Genomic DNA, 23,094 nt, shown 5'->3' with positions numbered 1-23,094 from the left:
TTTGTTGCCCTTCCCTGGACACACTCCAGTGCCTCGATGTCCCCAGATCCTTTCACATAGCTTCCCAGCCACTCTGCCCCCAGACTGCAGCACTGCATGGGATAGTTCTCACCAGAGTGCAGGACACAGCACTGATCCTCATACAGATGGCCTCAGCCCAGCAATCCAGACCACCCAGATCCCTCTGTAAGGCCTTCCTATCCTCAGGTAGATGGATGATTCCCCTCAGCTTGGTGTCATCTGCAAATTTAATGAAGGTGCACTCAATCCCCTTGTCCAGACTGCCAATAAAGATATTTAGCAGAGTGAGTCCCAGTACTGACCCTAGTTTACTGTGACCTTTTCTTCTCACTTGGTTAGCCTGAAGTGCTGCTATCCTGTAAATGGTAATACATCAGTGAGAAGATGCCACCAAAACAAAATGAGGAGTGGCTTAATACTCCACTGCCTAATAAAAAATCCACCATGAGGAAAATGCAGTTACATTTGAAGAGGGCTTACAGCTTCTTCACTGCTTCCTTCTCTTTATCAGAGGGTGGTGGGCACGGAACAGGCTCCCCATAGCATTGATCACGGTCCCAAAGTGATGGAGTTTGGACAGAGCTTTGGGTTTGGATTTTTGGTGGTTCTGTGTGGATGCAAGAGTTGGACTCAAGGAGCCTTGTTAGTCTCTTCCAACTCAGAGCATTCTGACTTCTCATTGTCCTGGAGTGAGGGCAGCCCGATTCCAACAGAGCAATGCCATGAGACCAGGGCACAGACAGCATATTTATATCAGCCAGCTCCTCTCTGCCTTTTGGTGGAGCAAAAGCTGAGAAATGTTAAGGTACTCAGCAAAGGAAATATCAGTAGTTCCTAAGATGCAGATGCACACAAAAGAATATGCTGTATTTTCAAGACATGGCTTAGTTTAAGAATGAATGTCATGTGGATGCTTTCACTGTGCACTCTGCAGAGCTTTCCCTTTGGAAGACAGTGTCACAGCTGGGTCCATAAGTCAATAAGAAGCTCAGCTCTCCCGCTTACCAGCTGTTATAAACAATCCCTTTATTTCATAACACCTCACCACTTCAAGGTCCATCTACATCTGTTGTTCTCTAATTTTTGTTGCCGAAAAGATTTGGCATAAATTGCCTCCTGGTGCAAACTGGTATGCCCCAGCTGATGTCAGTAGTGCTGCACCAGTTTGTGCCAGCAGCAAATCTGGCCCCAGCCACACGAGAATCAGGAAGCTGAGGTTACAAGAAGGGTTCTCTGCACTACAGGAATGAATGACGGAGCAGTTTCAGTTTCCTGTGTGTATACATTTCTTGCGTCCCCCCACTTTCGGTCTTTCTCACACACTGCATCCCAAGCAAAGCAGGCTGAGGGGGTAGATGAAAGATGCTGCAGATCTCATTCTGCTGGAGTGTCCCTGAACACACAGCTACCAGATCTCCGTGCAGAGCACAGGAATTTCTGTACTGAACCAACAACGTCACAACACAGCTAAAACAAAGAGGGAGGAAAAATAAACAACAGTGAGATAAACGTAACCCTTTTGAGTAGGTTGGTAGATTTAAAGCAACAACTGTTCAACTCGTTGAACAGTCCTCTGCTGGTGCAAACTGCCACAGCTTCATCAAACCTGATCGCTGTCAGGAATTGCCTGGCCCCATTGCATTTGAACTCAGGGTTAGTTCGCTTCTTGCTCTTGAGTCACCATAGTCCCCAAAGTAACCAGAAAATCTGTTCCCAAGATACATCCTGCTAAATACAGTGAGAAACAGCATGGGGGGAAGCAGTTCATGGATAAAACACAGCTGGGGCCCACGGTGCTACCTAAACTGTAGTTCTTGTCTGCCCAGGCAAAGCGCTTTGTGAAAAGTATGCACCGCTGTTAATTCCACCTCTAGGGAATAATGGCATAACTCTGAGTATGGGAAGTTCCATATGCAGATTTTTTGCTGGATCTGGGCCTTGGTTCACTTTTCTCCCTGTTTACACTATGCATTTGCTTTTTGCACTTCATTCAGGATAGATAATGAAAACAGTATAGTCTGCTTCCACTTTTGTTTCTGGAACAGATCAAAGACTTTAATGGAGTCAGGCTCAGAAGAACTCTAAATGCTCCTTTCTGTCCAGATACAGCCAATTAAATGGCCCTGCTGGCTTCCAGGAGGATTACTTGAGATCTCATTATTTGCAGTGCTCTAAATTCAGCCCTTAGAAGAGAGTGAACACATTCTGCCAAAAGAAAAAAAAAAAAAAAAAAAAAAAAAAAAAAAGGAAAAAAATATAAAGAAAAAGAAACAAAATGTGGAAAACAGCAAAGGATTTTTCTGCATCTCCTGCATTTAATGCAATCAGCCTTAGCTAAGTGCACCGCACTCCTCTTTGTTAAATCAGTCCTGTCCTTTTTCTTTTTTCTTCCTGCTTTGCAATTGCTACAGAGGGATGAAGTTCTGCACGGCGCGCTCACTCACACCGCTGTACTAAGTCAGAGCAAGCTGGCTCCCTGCCCGACCAAACACAAACCCCTGAAGTCTGAGCTTTTCCATGGCAACACCACAGTCATCAACACAGCAAACAATTGCTCCAGCCCCTTCTTCAGTCTCCCCTCTTAGAGCAGAGGAGGATAGCACTGCGCTCGGCCCCTGGACCTGTGCTCATTACTGGGCATGAAAGCAGAGAGTGACAAGATCGAGTTACCCTCTGCATGGAGCTCTAGGGGAGATCAAAGGAAGGAAAATGCACTGAAACACTCAGTGCTGCCCAGCGTACTTTTGCTTAAATGAAGAGATTGTTGCTGTGTGTACAAGACTGTGCAAGCATGGCTGAGCCTGACTGGAGTGCAAACTGCATCACAAAACAAGGGGCCAGTGCTGAGTGCTGTGTCACTCAATGGTGTCCAAGGATTACAAAGCCGGGGTCCAATCACAAAATCACTGAATCATTAGGGTTGGAAAAGACCACTAAAATCATCTCGGCCAACCACCAACCCACCCCCACCATGCCCACACACCACATCTCAGTGCCACATCTCCATAGTTCTTGAATACCTCCAGGGATGGTGACTGCACCACCTCCCTGGGCAGCCTGTGCCGCTGCCTCCCTACTCTTTCTGAGAAGAAATTTTTCATAGTATCCAACCTGGCACAACTTCAGGCCATTATCTCTCATCCTGTCGCTGTTACACAGGAGAAGAGGCCAGTCCCCCATCTTGCCACAACTTCCTTTCAGGGACTTGTAGAGAGCGATAAGGATTCCCCTGATCCTCCTCTTTCTAAGACTCACAGTTCTCTCCATAAGGGAGAATGCTCCAGACCCTTCATGGCTTCATTGCCCTTCTTTGGATGCACAGTGCTGAGCCCTGTGTGCTCCAAGGTGTCGGAGGGCCTGGCCTTCTTCATATTTATCAATGTGTTCTTCTGCCAGGCTAGTGCCTGGCTTTCAAGAATGACAACAGCCTGAGGGTGCTGCAGGTAAGACTGGCCATGATCACACAGGAACAGAGAAGTTGCAGAGAGGAAGCTGCTGCTTCACGTTGGCATCAATCATGCTTGTGCAAACAAAGGGCCAAGACCAGAACTGAACACCTAATCTGGTAACATTTTACTCTTGCTTTGAATAGGTACAGAGACCTCACAAGCTGCAAGGCAATAGAAAATGAAGCCCAGAAGGTCCCCTAAATCATTTTTAAACTAAAGGCTCGTGGTTTTCAAGTTGTGGTCTGCAGAGCCGTAATGTTTTGAGAACTACTTCTGAAGGGTCTCTGAAAGCTAAGTGTGGAAAGCAAATCTACAGCCAGGGGACTTGAATGAGCTGTAGGTGAATCTTCATCTGCACTGAACAACTTCTAAAAGATCTCCGATTTGCAGAAGATTGAAAGGTATGTCTGCAGCCCACTGTAGACATGTTGGGAACCTGTCCTATGCCAGGAAAGTCACTCAGTGAGGGAATAAGGTATGGGTATATGAAACAGTGTGACTAAGAGCGTGGGCAGTTCCCTGCCATTAAACCACACCAGTACGAATTCAGGAGTGGATATAGCTTTCCTGGCTTAAGCAGTATTACATACCTCCTTTCAGGCAGTTGTAGGGAGCAGTAAGGTCTCCCCTGAACCCCGTCTTCTCCATACTGAACAATCCCAGTTCCCTCAGCTGCTCCACTTAAGACTTGTGCTCCAGACCCTTCATCAGCTGCACAGGTTTTGACATAGTAGAACTGCTGTAAACCATTCCCTCAGCCAGATTAACCCTTTCAGACATAGGTTAGAGACTTCTTTTATGTAAACAGAAAACACCCGAGCCAAGAGTGCGAGCCTTCTACACAACAGACACACTCACAGCTCAGGTAAGGTTTGTAGCTACTAACACAAAGCTAGGTGCCCTTCACTAACACTGAGTTTAACTCTCACTGCCATCAACATTACTTTGGGTGATGTCCAAATCGTGATGAAGGCCTCCTGATGATACGTAAATGTCAAAATTGTTAAGATTGCTTAACCCTGGCAGCTGGATAGCATCTGCACAGTGCAGGTGCCAAAACAGCCTGCTGGCCAGTGTGTGTTATGCATTCATTTCTGTGGCTCATCCACAGAGGAAATGAGTCTCTCGGCTGCTACCCCCAGAAAAGCTGGTTCTGCAGCCCACACTGTGATAGCTCATAAATTTAATTCTAGAGGTCCCTGACCTCTAGAATCTGGTAGTGGTAGAAACAGTGGTTAGCAAACAAGTCTCAGCGTTAACTTGAACAAGGACACAAAAAAGGGGAATCCCTTATGTTTACGTACAGATGACTTAACAAAGCCAGTCAACCCAAGCTGAGTTCTGCTATGAAAATTCTTTCTATCACTGTTTATTTCTTAAGCTTAGGAACATAACATTTCACATTAGGCTTGGTCCAGGTTCTTGTTTCTTCAGTGGACGTGCTATCGGTGTCTCTGCTGTGAACAGCTGTTCACTAGCACAGCCCCAGTACCTGTTGCAGAGATACTGCAACATTTAAGTCCCTCCTGAGACACCAGGGGCTGCCAGAGCAGTCTCAGAACCTGCTACACCTACAGCCCCAGAACAGTGACATGGAGTTCTGCCTTAATCAGCCCCAGATGCAGGTGGGTACTTGTCACTAGGCTGGGGAGCCCAAGGATGGCTACAGCATTCTCCCAGCTGTCCTTTGTGTGCCGCTGCACACCAGGATGTGTGCCCCAAGGGGTTGCCTCAGCTGGCAGAGATCAGATTAGATTCCACAAGAGCAGAGATCAAACGGCTTATTAAACAGAGATGAAATTTCAGGCTTATTGTACTGGTACAGATTCACTTCTTTCCCTCATCCAAAAAATGAGTTTGTGTATAAAACTGTAGGGTTCCCCATAGCATGCTCACTTTCTGCTTTGTACCCAGCCACCAAGGATCTTTCCGCATGCAAAGCCACCCCCTGTCAGTCCATCACACCTTATCACTCTGCGGCACCAAGGTGCTCATTCACTTCACTGACTCGCAGTGCAAAAGCTCTCACCCTGAAATTGCTCACCCCACGCTGGGAAAACAAACGCAAAGTGCTTCGCAGCACCATCCTACTTTATGGCACAGCCCTGCCTATTTCACATGGAAAGTGTCCATGCCATTAGTGACACAGCAGATCCAGGAACTCTGCTTTGCACCTCCGCACCCACCACCACAAGTCTGCTTCTCACTGCTGGCCCACAGCCTTTATACACACCAGTGGGAGGCATGTGCAAGCTGTGACTGTTTGAATAAGGCACTCCTGCTTTATTTCGTGCTCTTTCTTCAGGACAGTTTCCATGAATAAGCAGACAGCTGCCTGCTTCATGCAGGGGAGGCACTGACCGTGGCTGCTGCTAAGTGGCTTATCCCAGCTACTGCAGGGAGACGGCACCGCAGCCCCTCACCTGCCTGACAGAAGAGAGCTGTCTGTTGTGGTTTCATGGGATTCCACTGTTCATTTCTGCTGCTGTGTCCTAAGGGTGCAGTCCTCCATTTGAGTCACTGCTGGGGAATGCGAAGCGTGCGCCTTTCTCACCATTTACTCACTTGGGTTTCTACTCAACAAGTCCACAGGAGCTGGGCTGTGCAAAAGGAATTGCTGGGAGAGCTTAGGTGGTACAAAAGCACGCAATAAAAAGAAAGGGAGAAGCGGTATGGAGGAGGTGGGCTAACTGGAGCATCCTAACCATGGGCTACTAAGGAGTACCACAAGTAAAACGCTGTGGAGATAAACACTGACAGTAACAGCATCCCATTCTCATCAGGCAAACTGAATGAAATCACAGGGAACAATAACCACAGGACTTGTACAGAAAAATAATCTCATTAATAATGCTCCTGTGTAGAATTATCAGAGGTATTATACCATGGCCTTGTATTTACATTTTGCTGGGGAAACTGTCTAAGCCACAGAAACCTTTCAGCATTCCTGGGCTCAGGCATCGCACAATGCAATGTGGCACACAGGATGAGCAACCTGATCCAGAGCACAGCGCTGGTGGAAAATGGGAAGATGAGGCAGCCTGTTTGCTGTGCTCTGTGGTCCAGCTCTTCTAACCTTTGCTCAGCAGTCAGTCTCATTTTTGCCTTTCCACCCTGGGCTTTTACCAAGGCCCCAGTCTCCTTCCTGTCAATCCTTGATAACAATGTAATAAATGCAGTAAAGATCCTGATATGTTAGATTAGATAAGAGTGGCTTACGGGAGACTCTGACCACTTGTTCACGCAGGACCTATGTGCTTCTTGTTAGGGATGGCTCTGTCCTTCTGCCAGGCCCATCACTACTGTAACCCTGCACCTCACTGCCTGTGTAGGGAGCAGGGCAGCTCTGGCAGGCAGCTGCTCTCTCTTGGGATGCAACTGGTTATGCCAATGGGACTTCCTGCATAGAGGTGTGGGAGGCCTGGAAAGGGGAAGGGAAAAGAGGGATGAGATGCTGAGATGAAGTCTGGTGGGAGAAGGGAGGCACTTTCAGACATGTGAATGTTTTGTAGTAGGGCTCACAAGCAGATCAGGCTGCGTGGTGCCTGTTACACTACTGCTGTAGAGTGGGTCAAATTGAATCAGTATTTTTCACTTCTTTAAAAAGGAATCTTCTTTGAAAGGATCATTACTGCTCTCTGTATGAATTTGCTTTCCCCTTCCCAGAGTAACTGTGAACCTTCCTTCGCTAACATCTCATGTTCTCATCCAGAGAGACATTTGGGGACTGACAGCAAACCCTCACTCTCCTCCTGTGTCCTTCAGCTCTCCTTCTGTCCCCCGCTCACAGTACTGTCTCTGACCTTACACCAAGACCACTGGTGCCCATATGTGCTGGGAAGCCCAGTAAGAACCAAGCATCGGTGGGCAACAGCCCAGGGACTAAACTTCAGCATTAGCGCTGGATTTTCCATGGGTTTCTTCCTGTGAGTGCTGAGCTTATAGTCCCATACAGGTAAATCCTTTTCAACTAAATTAACACCTTCATATTTTAAACATATTTAAAGATCAAAAAAGCTAAACGGAGCAGAAGTAAAAATGGTGACAGATCAGAAGAAGGTGATAATAAAAGAAGGCAGCCTTTTCTGAAGCCACAACACATAGATCATTGGAAAGGAAAGAGACAGGACTGTCTCCCACCAGCCCAATTTGGGATTTATCCTCGACCACACATACCAGCAAGGAAGGAAATGGGCCTTTTACATTTGTTCTCTGGTACTCCTAGCTTTTAAAGAAACAACAAGGCCCGTCTTTATACAACATGGTTAAAAATAGTGTTTTTTGCTGTACAGCAAACCCAAATGTCATGTTAGCACCACAGGCATCATTTCAGAAAGTAAATAGGTGACTGCTTCTTAGGCAAATAGGAGGAATACTTTGACCTCTGGAACTGACTGATGACTCATTGATGCACTGATGTCACACGCTGGGGTTTTTTTTTGTGAGAAATGGCTCCTATCTGTATTCTCGATTCAAGCAAAATCTCCCAGGGATAAATTCTCCAAAGTACTCCAAAGATTTTAGGCTGAGATCCAAAATCCCAATTAGGTGCTGCCCAGTTCCCATTGGTTTCAGTTCAGTACAGGGACGATTAGATGCCTAAATATTGTAAGCCCAAAAGGCTTGGAGTCCCATCTGATTCCAGACTGATCCTATGCTGGATGCAGGATTGGAATCCAAGGGCACAACTCACCATTCACTGTGCTCAGAGAAATGACACTAACTTTGTTTCTAAGACTTAAATGCTCTACTTAGCTGTAATTTTTCAAAATAATCTGCACTCAACATGATTATGTTAGGGGCATGGTTTAGAGGGCATGGTGGCGATGGGTTGATGGTTGGACTAGATGATCTTAGTGGTCTTTTCCAACCTTAATGATGCTATGATTCTATGATACAGGACAGCATCGTTACAGAAATGTATTTAGAGTTTAGAAATACCAGCAGTTCAGAGCATGACTCAAAATATAAGAGAAGACCAAGAAAGCATCCCCATTTTCTGCCTTGCCCTCAACATCACTACCTTTTTCAGTGGTCTTTAAAATACAAAATAATGCAAGTACTTCTAGTCTTAAAATTTTGACATACTATGAAGTATTTGCTGAATCAGACCATTAAGGTCTTCTCCAATGTGAGGTCCCAGCTCAGGCAAGCAGCAATCAAACTGAAAAGCACTTAAGTGTGCTTAACCATACATATATTCTTCAAGTATTTTCCTGAACTGAAGCCTGAGCATTCACAACTGCATGCCCATGGTGTGAGCACCTACTGCCTGCAGAGACCGCCCAGGGAACCTACAAATGTGCTCTCAGCTCACATAAGTTTTTCCTCTTAGCTTCTTGTGACTATGATGCAAGACGTTCAAGCCCACGGTCATTAGAATTCCAGCTGAAGCAGAGAGAAAGGCAGTCAGAGAGGCAGTAGGAGGGAAGACTTGGAGAACATGTGGAAACCACGTGTCCAGCACCAAGCTGGTAACCTGGCCCTTTGGTCCTTTATTCCAAGCTAGAAAAATAATGATAGGAAGCAGTGTCATGTTGGGAGCATGAAAGGAGGCAAAGTAGGGGGGTTTACCCAGGTGAGAGGAGGAGGAGGAATGGCTAACAGGGCTGAGAAGGGGAGGCAGAGAAGGACTTTGCCAAGGAAAGGGGATGCGTGTGACTTATGTGACCAAAAGAAGCGGCGTGACACTGTGCTGAAGAGTGCTCCTGACCTGTGTTGAAGAGGCTGTGCTTTAAGAGACCCGAGCACAGTCAGTACATCCTGAGGGAGGGATCTGAGAACCACATAAAGGGCCTTTTCAGTGAGCAGCCTCTTGACACGCTGGGCATCCAAAAGCGGTTGCCCTTCATGGGCTTGACAGAATGAGCAGACATCCAACACAACAGGGAGGGGTTACCGACCTCAGCAGCCATCCCGGCTCTGTCAGGGCCCCTCACATGCATTGTGTGGGGTACAAATGTGTGCCAAAGGCCTTACACACAGCTGGTATATATAGCAAGTTGCAGAAGTACCTACTGTTTACTCAGCAGACTGGATTAACTTCTGCAGAGCTATTCTGGTCCACCAGTAAATAGACGGAGTAAAAGGCCTTAGGAAAAGTAGTTACTGTGTATTGGCAAGTGGCACTTTTAAAAACCTTAATATCTCAGGTTATGAATGCTGGGGTTTTGTTTTGTTTTTTAAGTACCCCAAATGACAGCACTGAGTTATGCAACTCCTAGATGCCAATTTTCTTTCTTTTTTTCCTTTTCCCCTGGGGCTACATAAGCCTTTGCTAAACTTTCAGCACAAACCACTGCTGGGAATTGCCTTGGTCCTGGCACCCTGGCTCGGATGAATAGAGAGGTCTGTATGGCTACTGGCCAGGGCCATGAGCACAGAGTGCACTGCAGTGCTGCCAGCCCCGATTGCGTAGCAACCCCACAGTCTTCAGCCCAGGTGTGAGCTGCTGTGTGACCCTAAAGGCACCCCATGAGTTCCAACACCCAGTATCCTCCCTGTCCTGGAGCTCAGCACAGGCATAGGGAACAACTCATGCCCCCAGGTATCCTTGGAAGACATAGCCAAAGGGCGGCTCAGAATAACTCAGCCATTATCTCTGCTCTGTAAAGTCACAACTTCAACAGAAATCAAAAGGATTTTGTGGTAAAAGGAAAAAAACAGGGAGGCGGGGGGTGGGGACAGAGTGTGTTTGCAGCTGCTGGCCATCTGATTTCAGCTCAATCAACAAAACCGAGTTCCAGCTCCCAAGAAAGAGAGCTTTTGATGACATATTTACATAGCCTGAACTACAGTGGTCCAAAAGGCATTGCTATAATTATAAGGATTATATTTAATACTGCACTTGGAAACGAGGGCATGAAATGCTGTTACTCTCTCTCTCCTTAAAAGCTGGACAAAATCTGTCCAAGGAACCATGATGGCAATGCACAAAGTTGGTAGGAAAGAAGAAATGTGGGAGCTCTGTTCATTTTAAAGTGGATCGTGCGGCTTACAGCTCTGGCACTGTGGGAGCTGAGCAGCGAGGAGGAAAACTGAGTGTGAATAGAAGGGTGAATGGACCTGCAGGAAACACGGAAAGTAGATCTAAAAAGTGCCGTATTAACTGCACTAAGGGAACAAATCAACTAATAAATAATATACTTCATATCCTTAAACTCATCTTTATTCTGGTAGCACACAGTGGGGCTTTGGACAGGCTGCGGCCTATTTGTTGAACAAAGACCAAACCCTGGCAGTGCTTCTAGACTTGCTTAACTCTGCTTGTCTTGACTTCAGTGCACAATTAGGCACATGCATAACTATTTCTAGGAGCTAGGCCACAGAGCTAAGCAGCCCAGTGCTAAAGACGAAGTGGATCCAGTTCAGGAGAATGTGGAATCACAAGCAATTAGAGAAACAGAGTGAATGCATTTATTTGGAAAACAGAATAATTGACTGCAAAATTGCCTAATCTACAGGAATCATAGAATCATAGAATCCTTAGAGTTGGAAGGAACCTCTGAGGGCCATCTATAGAGTCCAACTCCCTGCAATGAACAGGGACATCACAGCTAGGTCGGGTTGCCCAGGGCCTGATCCAGCCTTGCCTTGAAAGTCTCCAGGGGCGAAGCATCAACCACATCACTGGGCAGCCTGTTCCAGTGCCTCACCACCCTCACTAGCAAGCTTGATCCTGTGCTAGGCTGATATTCCACACTGTCACATCCACGTTATTTCCCACAGACGGCTTCAGGAGAGGCCAATAAGATGAGAATAGCTTTAGAAAACCCAGATGTTGAAATACCACAGCAACAAGGAAGCAGGAAGAAAAGGGAGAAAGGGGTGGGGAAGGGAGGAGAAGAGTAGGGACTGGGAAGGGATTGTACAGGAGCAGTTAAGGGACGGGATGGGGAAGGAAAGGGACAGGGAAGGGGAGAAGAGGGGAGGAATAAAGAAAGGTAAAGAGGGGAAGAAGGAGAGGAGAGGAGAAGTGAGAGGGGGGAGGGTAGGAGAAGAAAAAGGAGAAGCGAAAGAGAAAGGAAAAGGAAAGGAAGAATGACAGTGTGTGGAGACGGTTTCTAAAGCAACAGAATCCTGAAGGTACGGCCTGATTTTCCAAAGTGAAAAACATAAACTGAACAGCCCATGCAGCATTTTTGCCAACTGTCACTAGGGTGGCATTTCTGAAATCTGGTGGAATGACTCATCCCAAAACAACAACTGTTGCCAGCAAGGTCTTTCCTCCAGGTCCAGTTATTTGAATGAGAGAACTGTAAAGAACCAAATAAACAGAAAAAGTCAAAGGCAACTCCTTGTCTGGGAGCTCAGCTCTGAAGCTTCCAAGGTGCCATCCACTCTCCAGCCTATCCAAAAGGAACCCAGGTGACCCTCTGGGCCAAAGAAGGCATTTGCCCTGCTAGAATGAACCCTTTGATTAGCAGAACAAATCTGTCATGCGGCACCTAGTCACCTCTATGCACACCAAACACACATACAGCATTGCATCCTCCTGAGCCCCTCTGCCCTTGGCATCAGGGATTCTGCAGGATGGAGGAAGCACTGTCCAGCCAACAGGTAGTGCAGTTCTGGAAGGGCTCGAGACAGACACCCCTGAATCCAGCAGGAAAAGAATCAACCACAGCACCACCAGCACAGCTAAGCACCTTCCTTCCCTAGTACAAAATGCAACAAATTCAAAGATGTTTGCCGAAGCAGTGTTGTTTTGCTGAATAATTTATATCCCTGAGACCTCTGAAAATGAGCAGCATACACTTCAGCACTGCGATCGCTATTCAGTGGAGACAGTGCACATTGTGTTCAGTAAGCTCATTGCTTAAACACTGTTGCCATGACTATAAGAAAGTGATTATACTATTGTTTACAAGAGGCTCTCAGTAAGTCATTACCACGGTAGCCAGATTTTTGCCTGGAGTCAATTTTTTAGGAGGAAAATATATATATATGTCTTACAGGTATAATTAACTTTGTGATCAAGATAATTTCATTAAGAGTCTTTGAAAACTGAATACATCGTAGGGTGAGAAATGAAAACAAGTAAGAATTAGAAGTGACTCTGGACTGTTGACTCTCTGGTTTTCCGACTGCTTCATAAGTTCATTGGTAAATTCCATGGAGAAGGAAAGTCCTGCTAACTAAATAACTGCCGTAACTCGTTTTCAAGAAAGAAATAATTTACAGGGTAAGCACCAACACAGGAGTTAAACGTGGTAACTGTGCAAAAACAAACCATTCTGCACACAGAGTAAGGGGAAAAAGACATAAAAAGACCAAGTAAGGATGAATGTTTGGGATTATGAAAAATGGCATTTCAGCATCCTGGGTTGATACCTACAGCGTGCTGCTCTGAATCCCCTGGTGTGCATGTCCAGTGCATGAACTCTTTATCTCAATAGTGTGTTGATGATCACTAGTTTCCAAAACTAAGTTACTCTGAAGCTGTCGGAAAGTCTTCCTCACATTTCCTATGGACAGTAACACAAAGCAAAGGGATGATTAATAGAGTGCTGGACTAGGAGTCAGGAAATCTGGGCTCTGTTCCCAGCTCTGCCACTGACCTGCCGTTTGACCTTGGGCAAGACACCTGACCTTTCTGTGCTTCTGTTCCTGCGTCCACTCTTTGTCTATCTTGTCTCTCGAGGCCCTGAGGTATGCAGGGAAGGGCATGGTTCTCGCTGGATGTTTGTGTAACACCTACTCTGGGGAGGTGCCTGTAGAGCGGTGCAATGAAGCCAGGGTGCCACAGCAATGACTGCTGCACAATTCTATGCTTTGTTTCGAAGTAGAACAGCCAGAATGAAACTTCTTGGTTTCACCTGCTGGTCCAGGAACTCACCAGCTTTTTCAGGCACCTTCAGGCTCAGGCAGCAGGTAAACAGCTTTGCAAGATCTGCTTTCTCACCGTGTCACAAGTACTTTCATGCCAATTTCTAATTGCTACCAATTGCTCTGCACTTTGATTCAGCTGTCTTTAAAAGTGCATCACGACAACCCAGTGACACAGCCATAAATAGCTACAGGAGCCATTTCTAAATGAAAGGAACTCCGTCAGGAAAATGGCAACACTTGTATGTGAAGCCAAGGGCATAATGTATTTGCAAATTAAATACATACATATATAATTCTTCAATAAGCGCTCATGTTATTCAATTAAGAAATATCTCCGAGCCTTCCTTCCACCTGAGCCACAGACACAAGCCTTCCTCCATCACTACAGTATCATCCTCTTACCAGATGGAGGCAATACACTTAGGACCAAGCGGCTCCCACCTGCTGCTGCTGGGGTGCAGCTGCAGCCTCACCAGAGAGCAGATGACTGCAGTGTAGGCTGTCAGCTCCAGTCCCACTCTGCTCCCAGTCTGCCACAGAATCAAGTACATGCAGTGTTTGGACACAGCCGACTTAATTGGGAGATTAACTGGAATATAAACCGATGCAGAATTAAGAGCAAGTAAAGCAAAAAGAAATACAAATATGAAGCATGTATTTATGGTTATGGGAAAAAACAAACCCCCCAAAACAAAACAAAACAAGAAAACTTCTCTTTCCTAAAGAGAAGGGGCAGCAAAGTAAGAGGCACTGCCACGTCTTGAGCTTTCAGTGTGAATCTCAGGCAACATGTTGCCTCATATAAAAACCCAGCTCTGGGAGTCAAGTCATTATGTAAAAGACTCATTTGAATTTATTTTTTCATCATTACACCTGTGGGACAAATGCTGAAAAGGTGATCTGGATGCACCTTGAGGGCTCAAAACACAGAAGTCAAATAAGAACAAGCCATCAACTCATAGATGTGGCCTGCAGTTTTGCCAAGGCAGACATTCAGATACCCTGTCTCAGGCCCCATCAATAATGAATGTGGCTTCTAAGCCATAAAAGTCACCATCAGATTTCAGTGCACTTTAGTAAGGTGATAAATAGTATTTTTCATAGAGGAAACTGAGGTTTACGGAAGTGAAATAACTGGAGTAATCTGTTGAAAAGGTCTTAGAGTAGAAACTGAGATTACAGTGCATGCACCTAAGAACTCTTCCTTGAGAGTTGCAGGTATTTTGTGATAGGTGTCAGAGTTGGCACTTTAATGCAATTGCGGACTGATTACCTGCATCTAAGAATACTCTGGAGGAACTTGACAAGGTATGACAAATTCACGTGGCTCTCAAGTGGCTACAGGAGGCTTTTCATGAGCAATCTGATGAGTAAGTAGTTTGTGCTTTCATTTAAAACAAAACAAAACCAAACAGAAAATAACTGTCTCCTATTACCGTTAAGTTGAATAAGCTGGCCTCTGCAGATACCTTGGTAGAAAGGACCGTTGTCAGCAGTTAAGAAGAGGAAGAGAGACATGTTATGGTCTTTCCTAGTCTGCTAACTGACTAACCTACTTGCTGGGGTTTTTTTGGTCACTGCAGGCTAACTGAAGACCACATACACCTTCTGCAGACAGTGTTCATTGCCACAGGAGGGGCAATAACGGTGAGATAAGTTTCAGCAAAGCAGCTTCTCTGACTCAGACATACCTTTCTAAGGTTCAGATTTTCCCACAGTGCAGCTAACGTTTTTGCTGGAGTCACATTTCTCAGTACAGAAGAAACAGAAGCTGTTTTACTCAGCCTTTGCAGTGCTACGCACAAGGGACTCACTACGGAAACTGCAGAACGGAGGAAACTTTCATTAAATGCATTCAGAGGTTAAAAAGCTTCAGAGTGAACCATTTGACTGAAGAATTAGGGCTGAAAAGGCTCCTAAACTAGCAGACACTTAACAAGTTCACTTGCTGAACTTTTCATTAAACAATAACCTTTACGCTGCCTCCAGGGAGCTGCCTTCATTTTGGTTCAGAGAACGCTCTCGTAACCAAGGGGAACTTGGATCTTCAGTGCCCAGGTCCATCCTAACCAAATGGCTCCCGGCAGGCAAAAAGGCCCACGACAGCAATTCAAAGTTTTCTACCCACAAAGTCAACGTGACTCATTTTATCTGACTCAGCCACAGAAATTGCCTTTCTCCAAACCCAGCTTTGCTCCCGCAGAAGCACAAGGAGCAGACAGCGGTCCTCCACCTCACAAACAGAACATTCTGTCACCCTGGCACCAAACTTTGTTTCTCCAAAGATCCCACCCCAGCTTTGCAGAATGGTCTGTGCTTTAATCCACTCTCGCTCACTGCACCGTAACATCGCTTCACCCCATGGCCTGTTGCCTTACTCTGTTCACTTTCAAACAAATAGCTTCCAAAAATTACGTACATCCAGAACCAGAAAATGCAACTGCTATACAGGGTGCCCTGGCAGCCCATTGGCAAGAAGACAGTTCAAGAGAAGCTCAGGAAGCATAAATTTGGGCCACAAATACCAGCAAGCAAACCCTTCCATTTAAAGTACTTGAGGATCTTTGATGCCAACACGCAGTAGTTCAAGCCTTAAAAATACATTTTAAAAGATTAGGAAACAATGTCAGGGCTTCTACGCTCTTAAATGAGCACAGGATCTCCACATAAAATAACAACCCCTACAAGCCAAAGTCAAAGTTCTACAAGCCAAACCTTTATAAGCCACAGAGAAGGCAGGTGTGTAGGATGGGAGCTACAGACCTATAAGACCTATACAGACCTATGTACGTGTCTGATGGCCAAGGTCCCTAAGTGAGTTATTAACATTAGAGGACATTGAATGCCCTCACAGCAATAGCATGCTGGAGTCCAAGGACTATGTCAGGAATTACCAGGAGCTGGACTCAATGATCCTTATGGGTCCCTTCCAACTTGGGATATTCTATTCTATGACTCTATGAAACCTGGCTCTCGGCACCAGATGGATATCCCTGACTTCCACTGATGTCCTTGGGGAACCAAGAGAAATCCACGACTCTTCCAGATTTGTACTGCTGTTATTGAGAACGTACGGGGGCAGGAGGAATTAACCCACTTCTCTCTTTCCCTTTCCTTTCTCACGTGGGGAGCAGGCCGCATTCACAGAATATAGTAACAGTCCCTATCATGATAAATTCAGTGAAACTACGAGAGGAGCAGAAGTAGAACGAGTCACCTGGGACTGGGAGTGATAATAAACACCGCTTAACACGCTCAAAGGAAGACGTCAGCCACCAGAGCAATGGCTGCAATGCAACAACCTGACCAGTATAACACCCCAATGCCTGAGAAGCAGAGCTCCTGGCCTGCACAGGGCAAAAGAAACAGTGTCAGAAAAATGAAGGAACAGAATGGCCACTGGGGACTTGCAACTGCGGCGCAAGAACTTTGGTATTACCCATTCAACGCTTAAGCCACTGAGGAATGCCCTCCAGAGCTAACAGTTTATACAGGACGTAAATAATATAAACAGCTAAGTGCTGGAGGGCATACGTATATACATGTAGATGTATGTATAAAAGAACGACAGAATATTTTATCTGTTTCACTCCGCACCATGAAAAGTAACACTACCACATAAATAAACAAATGTCAGCTCTTGGGAAACGCGGGGAGGCGGAAAGCACAAAAGCTTTCCTTGCCGTGTCCAGGAGAATAAATTTCTTCTCCACATGCACCCACACCCATCAGCCCAGCTCAGAAATCTGGTCCCAGCTCTTCAATTAGAAAATGCTGCTGCCAAAGATGCTTTCTCAAAAAGCAAAGTAATGCCGCCAGACTGAGCCCAAACCCTACCCCAATCCAAAACCTCTCTTCTGCTGGTTTTAAACTGTCCGCTGGGGACAGACAATTATCAAATAATAGCATCGACAACATCAGATTATCACTTCAAGCTCTTTGATATGTTCGAGTGAACTCTGTTTCAAACCTTATCAAGTGTCAAATATTTACTCTGGAGCCCAGCTATGTAAACGACCCATCCCGTGCCACCAAACGTGGCAGGCGAGCTTGTAACAAGAGCAGAGGGATCTGCAAAGCAAGGGGAACAGCCTGGCTATTTTCAGTGGAGGAAGCGTGGGGACAGTCTTAGGTTCTGCAGAACAAAGAGCGCCCTGATAGCCAGAGCTCCCCAGAGAGCTATGACCGCCTTCACGCTTATCTACACTGAGTTTTTTTTAACCTGGTGGAGCTGCAACAAGGCAGGTGGAGCTCCACAGTCCCCCCGTGGACTCAGAGATGTGTCAAACCTCACATCCTCAGCGTGAGACTCACACATGCTCCCGCCTTGTGCCTCCTTGTGCCAAAGCTGCACCTCCCACAGCTGAGGCTCAGAACCGTGCCACGTTCCAGGACCCCACGCGCCTCCGATCTGCCATCTGCTCTCAGCAAAAGGCCTGAAATGATAGGAATAACCATCGGAGCAAATAAGGCTTCCACCGGATTTCCCCTTCAGAAACATCCCGCAGAGCATGGATCCTGCAGCCTCATAGATGTCTCTTCCCCATCTATTTATGGGCTCGCTCTGCCTCATCCTTCCTGTTGCAAGTGCCCTCGGGATACCTGGTGGAGTGCATTCCTCCTCCGGCTACAGGCAGAACAAAAGCAATAGCCCATCATTTCCTGCCCATAGCTGCCCTTTGACTTTTTGAGATGAGGAACACAATGCTGGGCTACCTGCTGGATGCCCCTCAACCATCTGAATTCATCCTATTCAGCCAACTTTAACGTTTGCACAGATGTTCTAAGGAGTGCTCAGAGTACGCAGGGATGTGACTTAGAGCCAAAGCCTTTCTCTGCTCCTCAGCCAGGCAGCCCTACAAAGCAGCCGTGAGGAATGGCTGCGTGGAGCAGAGTGGGATGCGCAGTGACATCACCATCATGGTGCAGCTCCATGAGCCAGCCGTTCTGCAGTGCCAAAATGTGGCTCAGCGCCCCATCGTCACGCTGGGTGAAGTCACACACCTTGTCAGCAGGATAGCTGAATGCAGGCACGCAAAACGAGGGGTGCTTCAGCACCTTCCTTCATCAGATACATGCAGAACGGCACACGGGCTGCGATGGCATCATCCGGCAAAGAGCAGGGTAACAAGCCCTCTAAGAAACAGGGGCAGCCCCTGCTGAAGAGATGAAAACCTTTAGGTATTTTCTTTGGGGTTGTTTCACTTAGCAGTTTCAAGCAGCTGCCTCCAGCTCTTTCATAATAATTGTAACAGATAGTAAAAAAAAAGCACATCTAAAAGAACAACAGGCAGGCTTGTTGCCTGACTTCGGAAAGAGGAGTTTTCTGGGACTCACACTGTTATGCAAAAGCCTTATTGTTGTTGTTGTTGTTTTTTCCCTGTATGACAAGTGCAAAGCATTTCGTTAACAAGCACTGGGAAAATAAGATAAAGGCCTTCTCGATTGTAACAAGGGAGATGCAATCTGTACGCTGAAGTCAGATGGAAGCACCCCCCGCTCCCCTTGGACACAACGTTATCACAGACACAACGTTATCACATTGTTTCTGACATCACTGCCCCACTCAGTGCAGCAAAAGAGGTGAAAGTAACCACAGAGATCCCCGGTTAGGGTAGATCAGGCACTCAGAAGGACAGGTTCATATGGGGAAGGGAGGGAGCAGCCTATTTCGGGCCGCTCACACAGTAGCCTCATGCCTGTCCGGGCTCTGAGTGCTTCATGTGTGCCCAGAATGAGCTGGGACACAGTACAGCTCATCCTACAGCAACAGGAGATGAGGCTCAGCTTCTGTGACACATCCAGAACGACTTCCAGTTGAAAAAGGTCAGTGCGTTGTCTGCGGCCCGGAGAACCCTTGTAACTCGATGGCCACTGGGCACTGCCACGAGCTCTGCTTCCAGGGCGTCTGCCCACCTCAGAGATAATGAGGTTAAAGGACACATCATTGCCTGTCTAATCTGAAGCAAAAATGTTGACGGAACCAACACGGACGCAGCAGCCAAGCGCTGCCCCAGGGACACAGAGCTGCCCTGGCTGCCTCACGCTGCCCGACGCCCTGGGATACAGCTGGGCACGGAGCTCAGACTACGTTTTCACAACGCCGTCTGGGCGTGGAGCTGCCGGCGGTGCGTCTGGCACCACACGTTGGGCTGCAGCCCCCACAGTCCCAGCTCCAGCAACGCGGGACTCCTTTCTCCAGGCCCAGACCTGAGGCGAGGGCCTCAGGGGTACGCCGGGCCCGGCCCCACCTTCGCGCCTCGCACGGGGGCCGGCGGGGGGCTCCGGGTCCGGGGGTCCGCCGAGAGCCTCCTCCCGCCGGTAGGGGGCGCTGTGACTCACCGCCAGCAGGGCCGAGGCGCGCTGCTCCCCCGCCGGCTGCTCCCCGTTGATGCCGCCGTTGCTGAGGAGGTGCTGGTGGTAGTCCGGGGGCGCGGCGGCTGCGGCCGGGGCGGCCGCGCCGCCTCCTCCTCCTCCTCCTCCCGCCGCTCCTGCGGCCGCCTTGGGGTGCTTGGCGGCCTTGCGGGCGCCCTGCCCTTGCTGCACGAGGTGGAGGAGCTGCAAGGTGCTCTCCCGTTCGCGGTCGGAGCTCTCGGCGCGGCCCCGCTCGTAGCGTCCTTCGCAGCTGAGGTGGTGCTGGCGGCAGACGGCGATGCGGGCCCGCAGCCGCTCCACGATGGCGCTGTGCACGCGGGGCGCCGCCGGGCCCCCCCCCAGCAGCCCGGCCGCCAGCCCCGCGGCCTGGGGGGGAGCCGTGTCGCCCATCGCTCGCTGCCGCTCCTCGGCCCTGCGGATGGGTCCGCTCCGCACTCACTGCCACATGGAGGCGGAGGGGGGGGGATGGGGGGGTATAAGAGGCGGGGGCAGCGGTCGCGGCCCGAGTCCGGGGGAGGGCGGACGGCCCCGCGCCCCCTGAGCACCCCGCCCGGCCCCTGGCGGAGTTCGGGGCTGGAGGGAAGGAGAAGGGGGGGCCGCTACGGCCGTGCCACCATCGGGGCTGGGCAGCCCCAGCCGAGGGGCTCTGGTGGCGGGGGGGAGGGAGGGGGATGTCCGATAGAGGAAGAAAAATCAAAATCAAAGGAGCCGCTGCCTCCAAAACGAAGCGCCGGGCGGAGGGAGGCTCCCTGGGGAAGGAGCGCGAGCGGGCAGGTTTACTGATTTTATTTTATTTCGGGCGCGGGCGGGGGTTATTTCTTGAAGTGGAAATTGATGCGAGGGAAGGAACCGCCGAGCGCGGTCCCGGCCCCCCCCCCTCGAGGTGTGGTTCGGTGCTCCGCCGGGTTCTCGGCGGTCAAGCGGTCCGTCGGTCCAGGCTGGTCTCGGTCCCGTCTTTGTTGCTCCGTCTCCGGCGCTTCTCTTCGAGCTGCGCCCGTCCGCCGCTGCGGGGTTCCGCGGGGTCCCGGAGCGCTGCCCGCCGCTGTGCGATCGGTTCTCGCGGCCGCTGGGTAAAGCCGAAGCGCTTTCGGTGCTTATTTCCCCCCTAAGCAATAACGCAGCGAGCTACAACCCCAGGCAAAGAACTCCTCTCGCGTACTTTCCCGTAGACTCCCAGACAGCGAACAGTTTCGAGTACAGTTTCAAGAAAAGCACTGGAGCCAAAAAAATATATATATGTATATATATATAAAATAAAATAGAACCAAACCAGCAAACACGGAGCCCCTCTTCAGCCAGCGATCACAAGCGGAGAGTTGCACTTACAAACTTGCAGCCTTCTGCCCCCCGAGCAGTCCGGCCGCTTTTCCTTTGTGTTTTTGTATATCCCATCCCCGGCTGCGTGCCGCGCTCCCGCCGCCTCCTCCTCCTCCTTCTCCTCCTCCGCCGCCGCCGCCGCAGCCCGCGGCCGTGCCCCGCGGTGCGTGCGGGGCTCTCGGAGCGGGCCCTGCGGGGGCGGGGGGCGGGTGGCGCGGCGGCGCCGCCGGGGCCGGGGCGAGCGGCGGAGCCTCCCAGCGGCCGCGCGGGGGACCGGGCCGAGGAAATCCCCCTTCGCCGTGCGCTCGCTCCGCCGTACCTGGGTGCCGGGCCGGAGGGCGGTGCGGGGAGCAGCCTGCCGCTCTCCGGAGCTAGCGGCTAACGCGAAGGAGTTGTGCGATATATCGCGGCTGTGAGCGGCTCTGCCGGCTGGGATCGCTGTGGAAAGGGCGGTAGAAAAACAAGCGGTGCTTTACAGGGCGCTGGGTCAGTGTTGGGATGGAGGAGCGAGTTACTTGGGTGTCCGGCACCGGGAAAGCCGCGGGCTCGGCGCTGCTCCTGACATGCTCTTCGTTGGGACCGAGGGCGGCCGCTGCGAGATCTGACCCTGCGGGCGGAGTTCTGGAGGTGGGTTGTGTTGGACAGGGGGATCTCCAGAGGTCCCTTCCAACCCCTACGGCTCTGTGCTTCTGTGAGGTGCAGAAGTTGCTGGGCCCGGTCAGGTCTGTTAAAGCAACGCACGGTTGTGCTGCCAGGTCTGTGCTGCCCGCGTACCCAGACACCGCTCTGGGAATAAAAGTGACCCTAAGCACAAGGAGACGCAGCGCTGATGTGAAACCTCAGCTTGGTTCTGCAGTGCAGCCCATCAGAAAAGCTCACACATTCCATTGGGCCGTCCTGGGATCCAGGCCCTCCTGGCTGCAGAGTACCTAACAGCAACCTTCCAGCTTCCAAACTCACAAATCCTTTGGATACTGTTGGTGAAATGACACATTGCTTGAAATTCACTCCAGATACCCAGCGCTGGGTGTATGGGGGGTATCCCCACACTGTTTGCATGACCCCCATCTCCCTAGATGGATTTCCAGGATCTGAGTGTATGGACCCATGTTTGTGCAGTGCAGAGTTTGTTGCCCAGCCAAAGGGCAGGTTTGGGGATGTGCTGCGTTCAGAGGAAGGCATTATTCCTAACAGGAAAAAGGGATTTTTTTGTCTAACCTTGAACAACTGAGGAAGAGTGGGTTATTATTTGATACGTAACGATAGCCTGCATCTGTTGAGAACAATGAGCTGGCAATGCTGGAAAAAAAAAAAGAGGAGGGTGGGGGGGAATTTTGTACAATAATGGACAGTGTTACCTTTGCTTCAGGCCCTTCTGAGGCTTTTTTTTTTGCAACACTGACACAACTCCCGTGCAAAAGAAGCAGGGCTGTTTTGCATGATGCCTTGGCTGAGGTCTCCAGCGTTGCAAAGAGACAGATCGGTGTTGTTGCTCTGGGAGGTACCGGGGCAGCAGCAAGAGTCCTCTCCTATAAGCTGCTGTAGGGCTCGGAGAACCATCTTTCACAACAAAGATAGTTCTGCGTTGTAACTTTAAGATGTTTAAGATTCACTTTTTTTCTTTTTTGCCGAGCAGCATCTCATGTGTTTTGTGGTTTAATATAGATCGCTGGCAGGGCGAGACAGCTGCTTGCACGGCTGTGCAGCAAGTCCAATATACAGCAAATGCTGCCCCTGCTGTCTGAGAGAAGGAAATACCCGAACCTCGTCACTCGGCGCTTCAAGTTTTGCCCGGGGCTCTGCCGAAAGTTACCAGCTCCTGGAAAGCAGTACCGGTTCTGAACGGGCTCGTTGCTTTCATAAAATCAGCTGGCTCTGAACGCCATCAGACATCACCTGTGATCGTGTCACATGCATTCTAATAGAAGCACGCATGATGAAACGTTAACGTAGCAGATCCTGAATAATTGATTACTTCCCCCCCCCTCCATCTGCCAACAATAACACGTGGCCTCTTGAAATGCAGTTGTAATCTCACGTGAACTGTCATGCTTGAGTATTTTCCTGTGTGAATTTGCTGCTGCAGTTGAAGCTCTATGTT

At 49.0% G+C, this 23,094-nt stretch overlaps 1 protein-coding gene across 3 annotated transcripts in view; it reads right to left on the bottom strand.

The window, feature by feature from the left end:
* The window catches only part of MAML2 (mastermind like transcriptional coactivator 2), a 202,605-nt gene extending 181,478 nt beyond the window's left edge, over window positions 1–21,127 (bottom strand). The window contains exons 1-2 of one of the 3 annotated variants that reach the window (XM_072326773.1): window positions 21,003–21,127; window positions 19,644–20,890 (exon numbers count right to left, since the gene is read on the bottom strand). In XM_072326773.1, the coding sequence (XP_072182874.1) occupies window positions 19,644–20,066 (423 nt within the window). In that variant the 5' untranslated portion in view covers window positions 20,067–20,890; window positions 21,003–21,127. Of the gene's footprint in view, window positions 1–19,643; window positions 20,891–20,946 lie in introns of all 3 variants that reach the window. The other 2 variants (XM_072326774.1, XM_072326775.1) reach the window with 2 other exon arrangements.
* Window positions 21,128–23,094: the final 1,967 nt, after the last annotated feature.

The sequence above is a fragment of the Excalfactoria chinensis genome, chromosome 1, assembly GCF_039878825.1.
Source record: "Excalfactoria chinensis isolate bCotChi1 chromosome 1, bCotChi1.hap2, whole genome shotgun sequence".
NCBI classification, from domain to species: domain Eukaryota; kingdom Metazoa; phylum Chordata; class Aves; order Galliformes; family Phasianidae; genus Excalfactoria; species Excalfactoria chinensis.
The sequence above is the reverse complement of the archived record's forward strand: the minus strand, read 5'-3'. Positions and strand labels throughout refer to the sequence as shown.